General features: G+C 36.4%; 1 protein-coding gene across 1 annotated transcript in view; it reads right to left on the reverse strand.

Moving 5' to 3' along the window:
• The window catches only part of NCKAP5 (NCK associated protein 5), a 787163-nt gene that overhangs the window by 447052 nt on the left and 318872 nt on the right, over positions 1–21239 (reverse strand). Inside the window, exon 4 of the mRNA XM_063085140.1 lies at positions 6840–6903. Coding sequence (XP_062941210.1) covers positions 6840–6903 — 64 coding nt within the window. The remainder of the gene's footprint in view (positions 1–6839; positions 6904–21239) is intronic.

Below are 21239 nucleotides of genomic sequence, written 5' to 3' on the forward strand. Positions count from 1 at the left end.
TAAATGAATCTAACTTAAGATGTCCTCTCCCTCTCCAGAGATGTTCATTATCCTAAATTTAGTGTTATTCCTATACATATTAAAGTTTCTTATGTTTCGACATTGCTCCAAGTCCATACATGCAGATTGAGCTCATTTTAACTGCTACGTATTCGATCACTGTTTGAAGAAATCAGTTAATTCATCTGTTCTCTTGAGGGACCTTGAGATTGTTATATTATCAGAAACAACACCACAGTGTGTATCTTTACATGAGTCACTGCATACGTGTGAGAGTTTCTCTAGGACGGAAACATAGACGTGGAATTGCCAGGTCACATGCGGTCTCAGCTTCAACTTTACTAGGTAACACAAAATGGGTCTCAAACATTTATACCAGTTACACTTCCTCCGAGAAAGTAGAAGAATGGCGATTTCTACATATTCTTACGTACTGGCATTTTCAGACTTCAAGAATTTTTCCAAATAGATGGACATGAGATGTTAATCCAGTGATGTTTTAATTTATCACGTGCATTTTTCTGAACAAGAAACTGCCGAAGTTTATTGTTCGTGACACTTTCCTGTGGGCTTGCCTTGAAAATATGTCAATCAGCAGCTTACTTTTCCACTTTGATAGTGATGTCTTTTTTTTAAAGAAACGTTTTTATTTCTAATGTATTAAGATTTATCAATCTCACTTTATAGCTTATACATTGTCCTTTTAAACAAAATCCTGTTTCACTATTATCTTCTCCTACATTAACTTCTAAAAGTGTTAATTCGTTTAGAAGTTTTTGATTTATCCAAAATTCACTTTTGCTCATGATATTTGGTAGCAATGAAATAATATTTAATATTGTCACAGTGACCCTTTTAGACTGTCCATTCTTTTGTCACTAAATTGAAATTCTACTTCCATTATATATTCCAATATATGTGTGAGTCTACCTCGAAGCTCTTCACTCTGTTCTCTGGTTTATTTGAATATCTTTGCCCCAACATCACTCTGCTTTAACTGTAAGATAAAACTTCATGCATGGTAGAACACAACGTCCCTTCATTATTTTTCTTTAAAATCTTATACACATTCAAACCTGTATTTTTTCCCATTTATATTTGTATCAGCTTGATAAATGCTGTGAAAACCCTGTGGGAATTCTGACTGAAATTACACTGAATGTGTAAGTCATTCAGGGTGAATTGATATCTTCACGGTATTGAGTCTTCCCTTCCATGAACATGATATATCTCTCCACTAATTTTGGTCTCCTTTTATAACCTTTAATAATTTTCTCCATTGGTATCTCATACATTTCCTTTTAGATTTGTTCCTGTGCCTTTTCTTTTTTATTATTTTAAATATTATCTTTGAAAATAAACTTTCTAAGGGTTGGTGACTGATATGTAGGAATTCTATTAATTTTTGCATATTCATTTTATAACCAGTGATCTTCTAAATATTTGTCTAAAAATTCCTCTAGATTTTCCATTTAGATAATCATCATTTGCAAATACCACTAACTGTGCTTTTTCCCTCCAACCCGTGTATCACCTACTTGTCTTGTTGTATTGTGCTAGCTAGGACCAGAAGAACAACAACATACACAGCAATGACAAGAGGCATCCTAGTCTGGTAATGGATTTTAAAAGGAATGCTTCTAAAATTTTATCATTAAGCAAAAAAAAAAAAAAAAATTTTTTTAACCAAAGATTTTCAGTGGACACTCTATCTCCCTTTTATTCTTGACAAACTACTTTTTTTTAGAAAATTGAGCTAGTACTGAATTTTATCGTTTTATTTTGTGTCTAATGAGATTTTGTTTTCTCCTTTACTCTATTATTGTTGTCTATTATATTAATGACTTTTCTAATGTTAAATGTCATTGTATTCCTGGAATAAATACTAACTTAAATAAGCCATATAAAAGTGAGTTGGCACCCAGCACCCAGACCTTGGTTTCAAATACCCTTGTCCTTTGAAAGGAACCAGGTCTCCTCGGAGAAATGGTTGATTTTAAGATAGGGGCAGGAAATATACAAGATGAGCCTGGAGTACCTTGTAATGCCAGAAAGTAAGACAGTGTCAGGAAGGAAAAACAACAACAAAAAAAACCAATGATGGGAGTGTGTCAGGGGAACCAAAGGAGCCAATGAATGGCCAAAGCTAAATAATTTGAGTAATAAAATAAAGTATAACTGGTTTACAACCCAAAGTTTTAAATGAATATCAATACGTTTGTATAGATTTAAATAAATGACTGAATAAATAAATGAGAAAGAAGAACCAAATGTCCCATGAAGAAGAATTCAAAATAATTTATGTAGACATTTCACCCTAAAGAAAGTAGAACATAACTCCCTACTCAAGTCACATAGTGACTTCCTTCCAAAGAGTACAAGATAGAAAGAGGAGGAAAAGAATAACTTTACAATGGAGAATCCTGACAAACATGGACTCAAAGTGATCAAGGTTCATATCAACAGTGATAAATCATATTGATATTATATAACCTTGCTATGATATAAAATGGCATTTTAAACTTGTGGTCCACCTCCCAAAAAATATACCCAAGTCTAATGATGAGAAAAACAGACAAATCCCAATGAGACAAATGCTTAAAAAAAGAAACCTAACCACTACTTCTCAAAACTGTCAAGGTCATCAAAAACAAGGCAAGTCTGAGAAACTGTCACAACCAAAAGCTTAAGGAGATATGATAAGCAAATGTAATGTATATCCTGGATGGGATCCTGGAATATAAATAAGGCATTAGATAAAACTATGGAAATCTGAATGAAGTATGGACTTTATTAATGATAATATATCAATATTGATACATTAACTGTGACAAATGTACCACATTAGTGTATGGTATTAATAGGGGAAACCAGGTATGGGGCATATGGGAATAGTCTATACTACCTTTGCAATTTTTCTGCAATGAAAAGATTAAGTGAATTAGAGATATTTCCTTCATTTTCTTTTTTCAGAAGAGTTTGTAAAATTGCACTTTTAATGGAAAAGTATAAGCAGTTCAGTAACTGACCCAAGTTGATATGGGCATTTGGAATAAGGGTAATAGTAAAGGTTATTTTTTTTTTCCAATTAATTATGTTGGAAAATTAGCTGTCAATTTGAGGGAAAATCTGATTCCTGTTGCATACCGAAACAATTCCAACTAGAATTTACAAAGATTTACACGTAAAAAAATAAAACTGTAAGAGTTCTTGAAGATAATAAATATCTTTATACTCTTGGGGTAGGCAGGGCCTTTTTTACACATAATATTTAAGACAACATCGAAGTCTGAAGGACAGAATAGATCTTACAATAAACAGAGCCAGTGATGTGGAGCACAAGCTAAAACAATCTCCCAGAATGAGGAGAAATGGTCTTGGAGAGTTTGTGAAAAATAACAAAAGCTAAGTAGGAAAAACAACGGTGATGGTTATTTCCTGGACAAGGGATTAGGAACAAAGAAAATAAAACTAAAACATCTGATATGCTCAAAGAAAGTTTCCCAAAATAAAGATCTGAGTAAAGAAACAAAAAAAGCAGGCAGAATTGATGAAAACCAGTAAAGCAAGCTGACCACGGTAACATAGCTAACCAGGGTAGAAATGGGCTTTGATTCTAGACCTGTATCTCTCCCAAGAGCCTGTTCTTTCTATTTCCACCTATGTGATCAGTCAGCCACTAAAAAGAAATCTTTCCACATGCAGTGTGGTACTCTGCACTGGATCCTAGAAAAGAGACATTAGTGAAAAAACTGATGAAATTCTAATAAAGTCTAGAGTTTAGTTAATAGTGACATACCAATGTTAATCTCTTAGTTTTGACAATTACACCATAGTTGTATAAGAGGTTAGTGGTCAGGAAAACTGTGGGAAGGGTAGGCAGGTGTGCAAATTTTCTGTAAATATAAAATTGTTCTAAAATTAAAAGTTTATTACAGAAAAAAAAAAAACCCTCTCAGAAATGGTGCCTTGGGTACTATCTTAAAATTTGTGAAATTTATTGCATAAAACCAAATTTTAAAAAGGGCATGCTTTTCATTGGCGACCTTAATCATAACAGGTTTATTGATGATTTAAAAAATAAATATCTGCCTCAATTTAGTTATATAGCTTTTTTGATAGACTTCTTATGTAATTTCTTCAATAGCATTTTTCCTTTCGTGTGGACAAAAGATACAGAAGAGTGTAAACAGTAATCTTTAAAAACATAAGGTGATCTGGTTGTGATGAGCTGCATTCCATTTCTCCTACAGACATGACAAAAGTTTCATAAAAAGAACCTGTAACAGCAAAAATTAAATTTAAAGGATTAATAGAACTGCCTAATTTTAGGAGCTGTCTGCTACTGAAAGAAACAGGACTTCAGAAATAAATGAATTCTAGTAGAAAAGCTGAAGCATATAATTAAGTAGAAAACTCAGAGGAGTTTGACTACATAAGGAAAGAAGGAGAATAAATTATTAAGAGAGAGAAAAATAAAGGAAATTAATGAAAATCAAGGCTTATGGTATCTCTAAGGAATTGAGACGTGATGAATCATGGAATAGGAGGGGAGGTAACAGGAGCATGAATGGTATTAATTCCCACCACGTCACTGCCTTGCTCAAAGCCTTCCAGTGGTTCCCATCACTTACAGTATGAGCCAGAGACCCATAGGCACCCTGATGGTCCACCCCACCACCCCTCCACCCCCCATCACTCCTGACTTGCTCTCCTCTTCACCCTCTCCTCACCTCCCCTCCAGCCAACCCAGTGCCCATGCAGGTCCTCAGGCTCTCCAGGCCTTGGCATGTCTTCTTCTCCCTTCCCAGAACGCCCCTCCCCAGGCACCTCATAGTAAACTTCATCCCCTCCTTCAGGGTTAGCTCGAATTCTAACTTTTCAGTGATTTACTATGCACATTCTGTTTAAAACCGAGAGCCCCTAGAACTCCTAATCTCCTCTACCCTGCTCTTTCATTTTCTTGTGGTTGCTTCCATCTGGCATTTTAATTATGCCAAACATATTTCTCTCAAACCACTAGACGGTAAGCTCTCAAGAGTTTTGCCTGTTCATTGATGTTTCCCCAGTATACAGATTAATGTCAGGCACAGAGTTGGTGCTCAATAAGTGTTTTTCAAACCAATCAATACCAAAATGTGATTTTTCATTGCCATCATTAAAATTAGAATAACAAAACATTGATAATTTTACCAAAGTCATTTTTTGAGCAATTGGAGTCATCTTCTTGCTTGTCTGTGTTTTCTGAGTATTTTGTATAGTAATGAATTGTTTCTATTTTGCTTTAAAGGGCAGCTTGTATTGTAAAAGACTAGACAGTTACCTGTCTGAGATCATTTCAACTCAGGCACGCTCAATGTCAGAGTAAGAAAGAGTGAAAGTTCATTCTTTTAAGGCCTGTTCTTCTTATGAGCTTAAACAACATTTGGTCATTACTAGCTCTGCATCTTATAAACTTCACATGAACAAGTGTTCAATAGCATGATCCACTAAGCTAGTAGAATCATAAAGCTCCAACCTGCTCATTTTAAAGATGAGGAAAGAGCCTTAGAAAAGTTAAGTCCCTTCCTCACATGCAATTAGAACATAGCTGATGAGGTAGTGTACAGGAGCTAGTCCTGAACAAGGGACCGATGCTTCATGGAAGGGCCAATCCCATCAACACCAAAATGTAGTGAGAGGTCCAGATTAAAAATATCTAGTTCACCATCTAAGTAGACCTTCATTTTTTCCAGCTTGTTCCATTTCATTGCTCAAAGATGCTTGCGAGTGGCTGTTTGAATTGTTTGAACATTCAAGATTCTGTTTGCATTAAGATCACTAACAAAACAATGTGACTACCTTCCCCGAGTATTTCAGCATGCTTAGGGACCACTGTGCCTTCTGAGGCCACTCAAAATTCAGCCTCTTGCTCTAGCCCTTTGCTTTCCCTGCTGAGGCCAGCATATTTTATACAATTCTTACTCTTTTCAGTGGATAGACTGTCAATTAACTCATGAAATTAAATGGGAGCAGACTTCAGGATCTAAAAATGTCATTTCTCTTTCCAAAAAAAAAAAAATCTGATGCTTTTGCTGAAAAATTGCACACCTGCCATTGTTTTGTTGTAAGGGGTGGGGGGAATAAATCTGGCATTGTATTTTCTTCTCAGAGGTAGCAACAGCAGTGAATCCACGCACGTGCACTCCCCGAGTCTCCAGACAGCCATTTCTGATGTTGGCACACAGGCAGACACTTCGGCAAAGACAGTGTATAAAATGAAGTTGCTATGGACTAAAACAACCGTATTGATTTTTAGAACAATTCAAAACACGAGGAAACATCAGTTTTCTAAACGGCACCAGCTGAAAAGGATGAGAGAAACATACCACAAATAGCGAAGAGAAGGAAAATACACAAGACAGTTAATGTTAGCAAACACCCTGGTGTTCTTTTGGGGATTTTTTTTTAAGTTTGAAGAACTGAGAGAACAATGTAACTTTGAATTACGTTGAAAGTCCTTACCTAAAAATCTAAGATTGCTCATTTAGGGACACTGTGCTCACAGCTGGAAGCCTGGATATGCAGTAGACCACAAAATAAAGCCTTAAAACCCTCTGGATGTTTGAACATCTTCAAAGCCCAAATACTTATTTTTTAAATTAATATCCCTCTGTCTCTTTCTTGGCAAATCACACAGCTGTCTAAACTGTGTTATAAAAACATCATTTACCAAAATATCATTAAGTTTGCTGAAAGTGAATATTTTTCTTAGCCATCTTTAATGAGACAAAATGACTTTCAAGCCAGAGATCTCTGGGTGGGAGGTTAAGATTGAGGACAAATCAGCCTGGACTTACCACAGCCCCCTCACTTGTTCTCTGGGCAACTTCTCGCTGCAGTCGGGCCACTGCCAACTTCTCCCTGGAGAAATAAAAGCACACGATCAGTTGACCATTCTCAGGGTACAAGCAAAGCTGGCACTGCTGTGAAACATTCTTTTGAGATCTCGAGAGGTACACCTTCCTTGGTTTAGCTCACTTCGCCCACCATACTTTTCATAAATATTTAAAGTGATTGGTCATTCGTGCATTGTTTTCATCAAGTGTCATGAAAGAGACATTTTGCCTTGGATTTTATAAAAGCCAGATAAATGTTGAATGCTGAGTAAAAGCCTTACTTTAAGTTCATTAACACTGATTCAACACAATCCCCATCTTCTCAGAATTGGAAAAAACAATCCTAACATTCATTTAGAAGAACAAAAGACCATGAATAGCCAAAGCAATCCTGAGTAAAAAAGTAAAGCTGGAGGCATAACACTATTTGACTTTAAAATATACTACAAAGCTATAGTAACCAAAATAGCATTGTACTGGCATAAAAACACACAAACCAATGGAATTCAGAATCTAGAAATCAACCCATGCACCTACAGCCATCTGATCTTTGACAAAGGCTCCAAGATGACACACTGGGGAAGAGACTGCCTCTTCAGTAAATGGTGCTGGGAAAATTGGACATTCATATGTAGGAAAATGAAACTAGACCCATACCTTTCAGTATATACCAAAATCAACTCAAAATGGATTAAAGAATTAAACACACATCCTGAAACAAAAAAACTCCTGAAAACATAGGAGAAACACTCCAGGAAGTAGAAGTGGGTACAGACTTCATGAATACAACCCCCAAAGCACAGGCAATTAAAGGGAAAATAAACAAATGGGATTATATCAAAGTAAAAATCTTCTGCACAGAAAAAGAAACAATTAACAGAGCAAAAAGACATCCAACAGAGTGGGAGAAAATATTTGCAAAATATACATCTGACAAAGGATTAATAACCAGAATACACAAGGAACTCAAACAACTTAACAGCAAAAAAACAAGTCACCCAATTAAAAAATGGGCAAAGGAGCTGAATAGGCATTTCTCAAAGGAAGATATACGAATGGCCAACAGACACATGAAAAATTGCTCAACATCACTCAGCATTCGGGAAATGCAAATCAAAACCACTTTGAGATACCATCTCATTCCAGTTAGGATGGCTAATATCCAAAAGACTGAGAATGATAAGCACTGGAGAGGTTGTGGAGAAAAAGGAACTCTCATACATGGTTGGTGGGACTGCAAAATGGTGCAGCCTCTATGAAAAATGGTATGGAGTCTCCTTAGACAATTACAGATAGATCTACCATGTGACCCAGCTATCCCACTGCTGGGTATATATCCAGAGGAATGGAAATCATATCCAAGTGATACCTGTACTCCCATGTTTATTGCAGCACTATTTCCAATAGCTAAGAGTTGGAACCAGCCCAAATGTCCATCATCAGATGAGTGGATAAGGAAAATGTGGTATATCTACACAATGGAATACTACTCTGCTAAAAAAAAAAAAGAAAAAAGAAAAGAAATACTACCATTCGCAGCAACATGGATGGACTTAGAGAAAATTATATTATGTGAAATAAGCTAGGCACAGAAAGAAAAATACTACATGTTCTCACTTATTTGTGGGAGCTAATAAAAATAAATAAGTGAATATATAAATGAACGGGGCGGGGGAGAAGAAACAACAGTCACAACAATTTCTTGAACTTGTTAAGACACGTGAACACATGATGTTGATGGGAGCGGAGGGAGGGAGAGAGGAAAAGGAGGAATTGGTAAAGGGACACAAAAATCAACTATACTGTATATTTATAAAATTAAAATAAATAAATAAAAACACATATCACTTATAAATACATTTTCTATGGCTAAAATACTCCAATTTTTTCTGTATCAACTTTGCTCATTTTAAATTATTTTTATTTCTTTTGTTGCTCTATGCTGATCATGAATTTTGAAAAGCAAACAAACTGTAACTGGGCACCATTCTTAAAATAATGATAAAATGATCTGCAGGCTTGCTACATAACAGGCACCCTGTGGGCATTTTACCTATTCTCATATAAGCCTGACAACTTTATAAGGAGGTTTTATTATCCCCATTTTATAGGTGAAGAAACTGAGGCTCAGAGAAGCTAGCACACTGAGCCGTCAGGTAGTATGAAGTAGTTTTGGAATTACATTTTAGGTTTCCTTACTTCAAAGCCTAAATAAGTTTTCTGCTTATTTTTCAGAGTCTAGGTAGTATGAAAATTTAGATTTAAAAATCAGATTATTTATTTTAGTATTCTTTACTTAACAATGGGGCTAATTTTATATCCCTTGTAATTTTAAGTCTGATTTCACTGACAATTCCTCCAATATTCACTAAAATTCTAACAATATTTTTGTGAAGTGATAGAACCTGCATTTCAGACAGCTTCTCAATTATTCTTTAAATAGTTGATAGATGACACAGGGGTAAGTGAACTCTTCCAGTAATCCCCAAAGCTTAGTTTTAGCAAGGATTTTCCCTGAAATCCTTCTGCTACTATCAAGATGAGAAAATATTTGAGTCTGCGCAGGATCAGCTATCTGCAAACACAGAGGAAGCAGCCTGATTCCCAGATGAGTGAGAGGATTTCTTCCCTCCTAACTGCTCGAGTCTTTAAATGCCTGTGACTGCCAAGAAGACACGTGCTTTAGTCTGGTTAAGGCTGAGCAGTCTTTCAGTAGAAATAGTTCTCTCTGAATAAACACCTGAAGACTCAGACTAGAAGATGTGAATCTAGACCCAGGAGACATTTGAGGGATACAAGTTCTGGGAGCCCAGGGCAGGACCTGTGCATGCTCCCATGAGAAGGGGCAACTAAGCGGACAGGAAGGAGCCACAAAGAGATGGAAGTCACGCACTTCTTTTTAAGGTGAGTGGGGCAGACGGTCTAGGTGTGTTGTCCAATTCAAGTCCTGATGTACAGAGGAGAGGAGCTCAATGAAAAGAACAAATGAAAGGAGCGAAGAATTCAAAGAGAAGGACGTGACTGACTCTTGGTCTTATATGAAAAGTAAACTCACAAATCTCTCTCTTCTCTCCTCCAAAACTGTTAAAAATGCAGGAAAAACATACCAATTATAAATATTCATAAAGTCAAAAAAACCAGGAGAATAACATATCCATATTCTACCACCCAGCAATTCCACTCTGAGGTATAACCCCAACAGAAATGCAAATATGTTCACCAAGACATGTATTCAAATGTTCACAGAAGCACTATTTGCAATAACCTCACACTGAAAATGTACACACCCACTTACAATAGAATAGATAAGTAAACTTTAGTATAGTCATACATTGAAATACTATAAAGCACTGAGAAGGAATAATCTACACCTAGTCACAACAACACGAGTACCTGGAATATCACAAATATGCTGAGTGAAAGCAGCATATGCAAAAGAGTATATCCTTTATGTTCCATTTATGTAACATGAGAGTACAGGTAAAATCTATCTAGTTCAGGATGACAAGGGGGAAAAAAGACACAAATATTAAAATGGAAGAGGTTAAAATGTCTTTCTATTCATACATGACAATTTTCTAAACAGAAAATCCTAAGGAATTTACTATACAACTAGTTAGTGAATTTTGCAGTCACTCACTAAAAGCCAATATACAAAAATCAATTGTATTTTTATATACTAGCACTAAACAATTTGAAAGTAAAATTTAAAAAGCATCTATTTGTAATAGTGTCAAAAACCAAAATATCTGGGGAATAAATTCAACAGAAGACTCACAAGGCTGCTATACAGAAAACTACAAAACACTGAGAAAAATTAAAAGAGACTAATAGACATACGTATCACATTCATGGATTGGAAGGTTTCATACTATAATACTTATTAATACTGTTGAAATCTATAACTAGTCTATAAATCCTTTCTCGCCGGAATGTTTAACTCCAAAGCAAATAAAGAAGAAAACATGAATAACAGGAAACAAGGAATCCCACAGAGAAGAGAAAAAGGAATTCACTTTTTCCCCCTTTGGTAAAAAACGAAAGTTTTTGTGTTGTGTTGTCGCTACACAACAGCTTTTAGGACCAAGAGAACAACCAGTCCTGATTGCAACAAGAGGATGGAGAGGTTAGAGGATGATTCCAAGAAAGAAAAAAAAAGAAAGAGTTGAACCAAAATAAATTACTTATCTTTGTAAATACTGAGAAGAGTTTTAAAGTTTAAGAATCAAAGATTAGGTGTGGAGCTGGGGGATGCTGAACCCAGCTGCAACTTGGCAAGCTGCTACCACCACCCTGGGCCCTGCTGGGATCCTGAGGTATGGAGCCAGGCGAAGCCAAACCCAGCCGTAACCAGGTAAAGAGCACACCAAAAACACCATTTTCACATACGCAGCCCTCCATAGTCATGGCAATTTCCATGGGTACTGCAAAACCGGCTAGTCTCTACAGCCACTGTGCAGATGGCACGCCAGGCTCTCAATGGCATTGACACAAGGAGGGGCACCAGTGGAAACCAAAAAAAAAAAAAAAAAAAAAGAGGTCCACAAAGCACACTCCAGAATAACAGAAGAAGCATCTGATTTATGATAATAAGAGAGGACTCAATCACACCTGTCTCAGCACTGGACAGACCATCTAGGCAACAAATCAACAGAGGAACAGTTAATCTATCAGATGGAGAGAACACATCTATGGTTATTAGACGGGAGAGGGGGAATTGGAGAGATTGGATAAGGGGCATAAAGAAAAAGTATGATTTGTAACAATGGATATGCTAATAAAAAAATAAATTTAAAAACAAAAAAAAAATCAAAGATTAGGACATGAAAACCTAAGCCAATGGCAGGAAGTAGCAGTTAACTCTAGGAAAAAGCAAAATTATTCTAAAAGTGCAATTCTAGAATTCTACTAGACTCAGGTATTTACTGTCTCATCATTAGAATTTATAAGTTAATGAAAAAAATACTGGAGAGAAGGGGAAGCATGGAGAGACACATGGTATTAAATCCTGATCTTCCATACTAGGAAGACAACACAATGTCTAAACGTGATCAATCTAGAAAGAGAAATACAGCACACATATTCAGATACAAGGATGGAAAACTCAGAAGACAGTCCTAAGAAAATGGAGTGGTCATGTCAGGGAAGTAAGATATAGAGGTAGGGAGAGGAGGAAGGGTGTGCGTCTTATAAATCTCATCGTTGCGTTTGATTTACAAACTATGTACACAAGTTACTTTGACTAAAAACTTCTGAAAATTCTGTATTTTTAAAACAACTAATTGGCTCACTTTCTTTTATTTTTATTAAAAATATTATAATACATTACTAGAAAGAGAAGACAGATTATCTCCAAACTGAAGATTCAGTACTAAGTGATCTATTGTTGTGGTCCTAAGAAGAACCTAATAAAAAGCTTTGGTAAATTAAGGAAAAGGAAAATTAACTGTAAGCACCAAGGAGTCTTTGTATAAATGTTTTAAAGAACATACTATGAACAGTTTAACATTTTACAGGGATATTTGAAATTTGAGGGTATTTTTTTTTTTTTTTACTTTTTTCAATGAGGTATAAGATACACGAAAATATTAAGAAATCATAAGTACACAGCTTGATGATCAATTACAAAATGGACAGGTCAGTATTATTACCACCTAAGCCAAGAACACAAACATTGCCAGAACACCAGAAGCTCCTATGATGCTAAGAAGAACTGATTAGTACAACAGTACCCAAACTCATGTGCCACATTGCTTTCTCTGATACTGAAACATGGAGGCATTTAACTTCTAAAGTATGTTATATACATTGTCTTATATTTTATTCCAATGTTTATTCAGTATATCTTTTCCTTTAAATAAGAAAATAAACTCCCCTTGACCACAACAATAAACAGGCAAAAATATTGACTGATGCATTTTTACAGATGGTCAGTTGGGCTGTTGTTAACATCTTACTGCAGTAGCTGCTTGCCTGAATGTAGTAATCACCTCTGTAACACCTACTAAGGACCACTTAGTAGGAACAAAATAAATGTTTATGACTTGCTAAATGAGAAATCAGTCACAGAATCTAATACCAACTTGCCTAGTATAATAGAGTTTTAAATAATACCACCATTTTGTATTTACACGGCACAGAACACATACAGTTTCCCATGGGGTACCTTCTGGTTCTGATTGGCCACAAAAGCTTTTCACCTACATTCTAAAATTATGAAAAGTAAAGCTTCCATAGATTACCAGGTAAATATCTGGGTAAATTTCAACACAAATTCTTGTGTAAGAGCCCTGAATGAGAGGACAGCAGAACGGTTCTCAAATATTTGGGTCATAGGACCCCTTTGCATGTAAAAAAAATTGAGGATTCTGAAGAGCTTTTGTTTAGTTATATCTACTGAAATTTACCATGGATAAATGAAAACTGATCATCTTAAAAATATTTAGTAATTCGCTTAAACACACACTAACGTAAGTAAAACATTTTTCTGAAAAAATAATCCTATATTCTAAAACAAAAATAAGTTTCATGAGAAGAGGGACACTTCTTTAGAATTCTGCAAATATCTTTAATGTCTGGCTTAACAGAAGACAGTGGGATTCTCCTATCTGCTTAAGCATTCGATCTGTTGTGATAGCACGTGTCATAGATTCTAGACAACCCTTCTCATGAAAGAAAGTGAGTAAAAAAGACACATATTATCATGTGCTCGCTTCGGCAGCACATATACTAAAAAGACACATATTATCTTAGTGTTAGTGTTACTACGAAAATAATTTTGACCTTGCAAGTCCCCTTGAAAGGGTCTTCAGGACACCCAGGGTCTGAGGCCCACACTTTGAGAACTTCAGCTAGACCCAGAAATAGAAATGGAGGAACGTTCTGGAAAATTGCCTTGAATCATGATTCCTGATTGCTGAATCTTGAAAGATTTAATATATATGCTAATGACATGTTAATTTTCACAAGAGCAGTTTAGCATAAGAGAGACATTTCTAGGAACATCATAAGAGTCTACCTTATCACTACCATCCTACTAAATGATAAAAGAGTCCTATTACAGTATAAAGGTTAGGAACATCACTATTTTATGCTTAAAAGACCATTTTATGCCCTTGTAATGACTATTAGGAATTGTCACACTGTATAGGTGCTTGTCAAATCTTATTAAATTCAATTTGAAAGAAAACTTTAATGGTATTAGCCATTACAAGGTTTTTAAAAGGAAAATACTAATAAATCATAAAAATTTTGTCAACTGCCCACACATTATATTTTTAGGCACTCAAGAAAGAAAGTGAATAAGCCAGCATGAAAGGCCATTTCTAAAGAGGCAAGTGTGCTAGCCATTTGTTTAATGACACAGTAAAATATGTAGCAACTATAAACACCAATTTTAGTTCTGCCCTAACATGTGAACAGAGATATGCCCAGTATCAGACAGTCATGTAGAATTAGGGGACAATATAAACACGGAGAACTTCAGAGTAGTCTAGGTCACAGGAAAGACAGTCTCCAAGCTCAGCCCTGCTCCCTAGCTCTCCTCATGTACAGGTGGGAAAATGGCTTAAGTCTAGACAACCAGGAGCTACCCTAACTCAGAGCATCTAGGCAGTAAGGAGCAGAATGTGCAAGGAAAGCAAACACAACTGCCTCTTCAGGACCATACTCTAGTTGTTTGAGATCATTTATGCAGTAAACCCAACACATGTAGAGCAGGGACTTCTCTGGGTTCCAAGGAACAGTTCAGGGTTCTCTATGGGGCAAGCAGGCAAAGTCAGTAGTTGCTAAGGCCCACTATAGCAAGAGCACTCCAACTCTGAGCTGTTTTATGTATTAGGCTTCTGAATCATACTCTCCTTGAAAAGAGAATTTCAAGTCTAAAAACCAAAAAAGAATTCCTTTAGTTTCAATAATTTTTATATTCCAAATATTTCCAGTCTTTGGTAATTCCATGCATGTGCATTTTATGTCGGCAGTTTTTTTTTTTTTTAAAGTAGAAATTGTATTATATTTTTATATTAAACAAGTTGTCATTCTTTATAAAACTAAGGAAGTGTTAAAGTTGTTGAATGGGTGGAATCATCCATGATAAAATACTCAGGACTTCTAGATAACATTTCTGGGATCAAATTGTCAATTCAATCAAAATATTAAAAATAAGCGGATCTGTCTTTTATACTGTCATCTCATTTGCCCTTGGGTTTAGTAGTCCCTGCCAAACCATGTCTTCAAACCCCTTTGGTACCGATATATGGGTGAAACCAATTGGGACTAGCATCTTTCTCACGCAAGTTCAAGGTTCTTACACAAAGCTTTGAGTAAAAAATAAATAATACTTGATTTGTAGGCTACTCAAGGCAAATTAAATACACTCTCATGTACATACACCATTCCTCCTATTTGAAAGCCTTAGTTCACTGCTGGAAACAGAACTGCTTTTGCAGTACATTACTGTTCTGTGTTTGTGGCAAAGTAGCTCATTATGAGGGGGTAATGACTTTATGATTGCAAAACAAATGCCCTATATTATTTTATTAAGAGCTGTGGGTCCTTACTTACAGAATAGTGATAAAAGAATATAAAGAATATATACATAATGAAACAGACCACAATATTCACTTCTCTTTCAGTTAAGTGCAAGGAGAATTTTTCTGTCCAGGATGAAACAGAGCTACTCTTACTCAATTTCATATCCAAATCGAGAGTGAGTCCCAGGTTTCTAAAGCCCTTCAGTACAGTCCTAGACTGTCTCAGGTAAAGATAATAAAACAACAACGTTTATTTGAACCAGGGATCTTCAGAATATCACTGCCACATTTGCTGGTTTAGCCATGGGAAGAGTGTCCTTAACGAAGCCAACAGGACATTGGCATTTCTAAAATCTAGAGAAGACCTGCAAGTTTTGCATGTTTAGAGAAATGTTCCCTAAGGAGAAAGCAGCTAGCAAACTTTACACATTCAGTTTGTGATATACAAAGACCACAGACTGAAGGGTGCTACAGAGCCATCTGTTGCATGAGTATCAAAGGCAGGCCTGTCTGGAGACTGATCTGGAGAACAATCCAGTTCTCTCGCCACTCTATAGGGAGTCAGGACCTCTACCCGTTCCCCCACTCTCCACCAGGCAGATGGTAGGTATCGCTCTGAGGATGCCCTGAAGGAAGAGCAGCAAGGCACTTAGCGGAAGTATAAGGAGTTATTTCTGTTCTTTGTAAGTCTCACTGTCCCAAACTACTCTCTGCATGCCATGCATTTGAAAGGTGGGGACCTAAAGCTACAACCTACCTCACATCAAGCAAGCTGTCAATAATATGAACTACTCTGTGTATTTTGATGAAAGTGCCAGATAATGTGTGTGATCTCTACTTGACTTTTCTAGAAAAATAAAAATGTAACTACCCACATATGCATTTAAAAAGAAAAAAAAATTATCAGGCATCTTATCAATCTTCTAAGTCAGTTCCTTTAGCATGGTGAATTAAAGATATTGGGATATTAAAGAATCCTATAAAACACCCCTCCACACATCCCCCCAACTCCAAGTTCATATTAGTTTAGGTTTTTAGGTTAAGTTCCTATATTCCAAAGTACATAAAACCTAGTTACTTATGTATTACATAATATATACTGCCTCTATTTTAATTTAATGAGACTATTCTGCTAACTGAAACTATACAATCCAGTGATAATGAAGATTCTAATTCATTCAGTGAACACTTGATGTGAGTTTACTCTAGGCCTAGTACAGTTCTAGACATGGCAAGTAAAGATAAACAAGACAGTTTCAAATTCAGAGAGTCCAGGGCCTATAGACAGAGCAGGCCTCAGCACACCAGTGTCATAAGATGTGATAAGCACAACATAGATGCCCTGAATTCAAAGCTGGATTTTTAAAATCAGTGAATTGAAATTGCACTTCTTTTAAATGGAAAGTTACATTCTGCTATTTCGAAGATTTTTTTCCCAATTTTATATTTATTACAGCAACAAATCACATTGAAGAAAACCTCTGTGCTCACAATTTTTTTTTTTTCTCCTGATTAGTAAGGGGATCACAACCCTCAGCATGGTGTGGTCTGCACCAAGCTCAGCCAGTGAGTGCACCGGCCATCCGAACCCACGGCCTCTGCACTACCAGCACCACACTCTCCCGAGTGAGCCATGGGGCCGGCCCACAAATATTTTAATTATAAAGAATCTCTATATTTTTTACATTATTCTCTAAATTCCTTAAGTCCTTTTAATGAAATGTCATTGGACTTTAGTTCAGCTCCAAGATCAGCCACTATGGTGTCAGGATTTTATTCCAGATCACTTCTTTGAGACTTTCCCATTTAAAAACAATCATAATGGCTGATATTTATTGAATAGTTGCTATGTCAGGCACTCTCCTAAATACTTTACATGAAATATTTAAACCTCAAACAATCCCATCAGGCAGCTATTATCATCATCTCCATGATCTACAGCAATGATTCTTAAGCTTTTTGGATTCAGAACCCCTTTAAATGCTGCAAAAATCATTGAGGATCCCAAAGAGCTTTTATTTTTGTGGATTGTATCTATACTTACTGTACTCAAAATTAAAATTGGGACTTTAAAAATATAGATTAATTCATTTCAAATAGCAATAATAATTCCATTACAGGTTAACATAAACATAAATTATGAAATATTACTATAAATTTCAAAACAAATGGTGAAATGAGTGGCACTGTTTTATACTTTTTCAAGTCTCCTTAAAATGACATCAGCATTCTCAAGTTTGCTTCTACACTTAGCATGCTACAAGGTCATATATGGGGTAGCCTCTGGCCAAGCATTGTACAGCTTGTGAGACAAAGAATGAACAAGGCAAATAACATCTCATCTCATTCTTGTAAAAATATGGATCTCCAAAAAGGTCATAGCGCCAGTGGTGGCCCCTGGTTCACAGCCTGAACACTGCTAATGTGCAGCAATACAGGCTTTCCATGGGGAAACTGAGGCTGCTCATGCAGGCTAGAAAACATGCCTATGTTCAAAAGTTGAAATCTGACCATTCATGTTTTTCCAAATTTGTAAAATAGCAATGAATATATATTTCATTAAAATCGTATTTGTTAGACCTTGTGCCTCTGCAGCTACCTGGGCCTATTACCATTGCCTCTGCTATTAGGGAGATAATCATAAATAACATATGCAACATATTCTTGATCATTTTCATGTGAATCAGTGGGAAAGCCACTAATACAGCTTTTCAGGAATACATCGAATTCTATGTGTTACGGACCCACATTTCTGGCAGATCAGGAGAAAAGTACTCAAATTCCCAATATAAATCTATTCTCAGGCATAGGGTTTTGTTTCAATCAACATCACTCTATATTTTTTCCCTATGAACATATCACCAAATGCCTAGATTGAAATTAGATAGATGATTACTCTCATTTATGCCTTGGGGCAGGGAGTCACACACTAAAATCTTAGAGAAAAGATTCAATTAATCATCAGCCTTCCCTATTCCTATCAGGCCCCAAGAATAAGAGCCTGGTGGCGATCTGGTATGTGTGCAGGAAGAACAGGTTTGCTCCCCCAAGGAGGCCTAGGGCCATTCTCTCCACAGACATAGGCATCCTGGGGAGTCACCCGCTGCAGAGGCCCTGACAACGCCTAGTGCCAGGTGTGCCTGTCGCATGGGCAGATGGGGAGACCGGTGGCAGCAGCCCCTGAGTAATGGTTAAGTTAATTAGCCTCTCCAAAGCAGATCATTTAATTACTCATACCCTCAGATATTCAGGGCAAGAGCAGATTTTAGAGAGACTTTTACAGCTACAACTCAGATGAAAGAACACTCTTGATACACTTTTTCTAACACATAGCATCAGTGTTGCCCCAAAAGTAAAATACCCAAAATCACTTTCATTACAAGCTTTAGGGGAATCTATTAACATTCATTATGCATAAGAGTAAGTTGACAGTGTGTTCTAAATTGTTGATCTTTACTCAATTTGGGGCAGCAATAACTAAGTCAGCAGGAAACTTAACCAGGCTGATACGTACACTCCACTGATTTGGAGAGAGCCAGAGTTTAATAACCTTTGTCACGCTGATTAAGGAATGCCTCCCTGCAAAAAAATTTTTTTTTTTTTTTTTTTTGGAAGAATTTGGTGTGTTAGAATACAGAGGTAATTAGTTGAAAGCAAACAAAAACTTTCATTTTAGTTGCCAGTCTTTCTTAAATCTTTAATCCACATGCTTGTCCTTATTAAGCTTTTTGCAGCTTCTTACAAGGAAGAAAAAATGTATCTCTAAGTCCTTACTTCTTATATGTAGTCTCAAGATTACTCTTCTAGTCTCAAGATTATTCTTCCACTCTCAAGAATGGTGTCTCCAATTAGACCACACTTTTATTTATTGATTGATTCATCCATATAGTCACTTACATGGACACTATGTCACAGTTGCCTGCTGACCCATTTCTCTCCACTACTGGGTTATAAGATCCTAAAGCACTGGGATTTTATGGTCTTTGTGTGTCCAGGGCATGAACACGTCTTCAGTGAATGGAAGGTCATGCTGTAGAACAAAGATGGTCTCACTGACTTGAGGCAAGACTTACAGCTGCCTTCATCCACATTCGATATCAGAATATGAAGCCTCCGAGCTTAACAAAATGTGCCAATAAAAACACACATGCTACGTGAAATCCCCACCACTATGGTCATACACACAGCATTTTGTACATTTGTATATGTATTTCCTAAAAGACATATTCGAGCTAAAACTTCCCTAACTTTAATATAGGAATTTCTAGTCTTCACTATCACAATAACTTCTTCCTTGAGCGGGAAGTCAGTTCAAGGACTTCAAAATAGGTTTCCATGAGATATACAGTTTTCATTGAATCACTGAAAAGCCACTTAATTTCTTAAACTTAATTTTCCCTTCTGAAAAGCTAGGTTTCTGAAAGAGCATCCCTTATGTTTCCATGTTTTCTATGAAACTTGGAATTCCATATGTTTTCATGCCCTCCCCCCATATTTCTTCTTTTAACATTAAAATTCCACTAAAGAAATTTAGGTCTGCGTTATAGTTGGCAATTAAGAAAAACTTACTAAAACAGAATTATATTAATAATGTTTGATTTTTTCCATCAGTTTTGTTAACATTCAAAACTGATGGGTTATATGTAGCTTCGTATGGAAGGAGAATTCTTAAGGAAAAGAAAACAGATGCTAACCATCTCCTAAGGAGCATTACATACCTGTGGGTGTGTGTGACAATAGCCCTTATGTGACAACTAATTTAGTTTCCATGGCTTTCAATTATCAATAGCCCTGAAATATCATTCTGTTTCTATTTTGATGAAGGCTCCAAGATAGTATCTGTGAGGAGACTCAAGCCATCTGTTTAGGCTCAGAAAGAGAGGGCTTGTGAGTTCCAAAGGAAGAAGCTGAAAGAGGTATTGATGAAAACCCTGGTGGGCTAGAACACTGCAAAGTTTATACACTAAAACCTCTTTCCTTCACTGCGGAATCTCTCTCTCTCTTTCTCTCTCTCTCTCTCTCTCTCTCTCACACACACACACACACACACACACACACACACAGAGGTAAATTCTGCTCAACAAAATGGTGACTTTTAGGACAGATTAGAAATGCTATCAATTCATTCCACAAATATTACACTGCTTACTATATTGGAAGCACTTTGATAGACTCTATCTGGAAGATACAATAATGAGTAAGGCATGATTCCTGTAGTTGGGGAGCATTCTGTCTCAGAAAACAGATAATAAGTTTATATTCAGTGTTATGGGTTGAATAGTGTCCCCCCTCCAAAAAAAAATTCATTTATTGAAGTGTGAACTTTCAGTACCTTAGAATACAATCATATTTGGAGACAGCGGTCTTAACAGAGGTGATCAACTTAAGATGAGGTCACTAGGGTCAGCCCTAATCCAAGATGACTGGAGTTCTTACAGAAAGGGAAGATTTGAAGATAGACACACAGGAAGAATACCATATAAAGTGAAGGCACAGATTAAGGTGATGTTTCCACAAGCCAAGGAAAATCAAAATTTGGCAGTAAACCACCAGAAGGTAGGCAAAAGGCATGGAACAGACTCTATTAAGTCTCCAGAAAGAATTAACCCTGCCAAACCATCCTGGACTTCCAGCCTCCAGAACCGCAAGGCAAACTTCTCTTGTTTAAGCCACCCTGTTTATGGTACTTGGTTACGGCAGCCCTAGCAAATGAATACATCCACATATATTTTAATATAAAATCTATCAACTATGTATGTTTATACATAATCCATACCTCTATATACAAATATACATACCCACGGCTTGGTAAAACATAATGGGTTCCCCA

The sequence above is a fragment of the Cynocephalus volans genome, chromosome 1 (assembly GCF_027409185.1).
Source record: "Cynocephalus volans isolate mCynVol1 chromosome 1, mCynVol1.pri, whole genome shotgun sequence".
NCBI classification, from domain to species: Eukaryota; Metazoa; Chordata; class Mammalia; order Dermoptera; family Cynocephalidae; genus Cynocephalus; species Cynocephalus volans.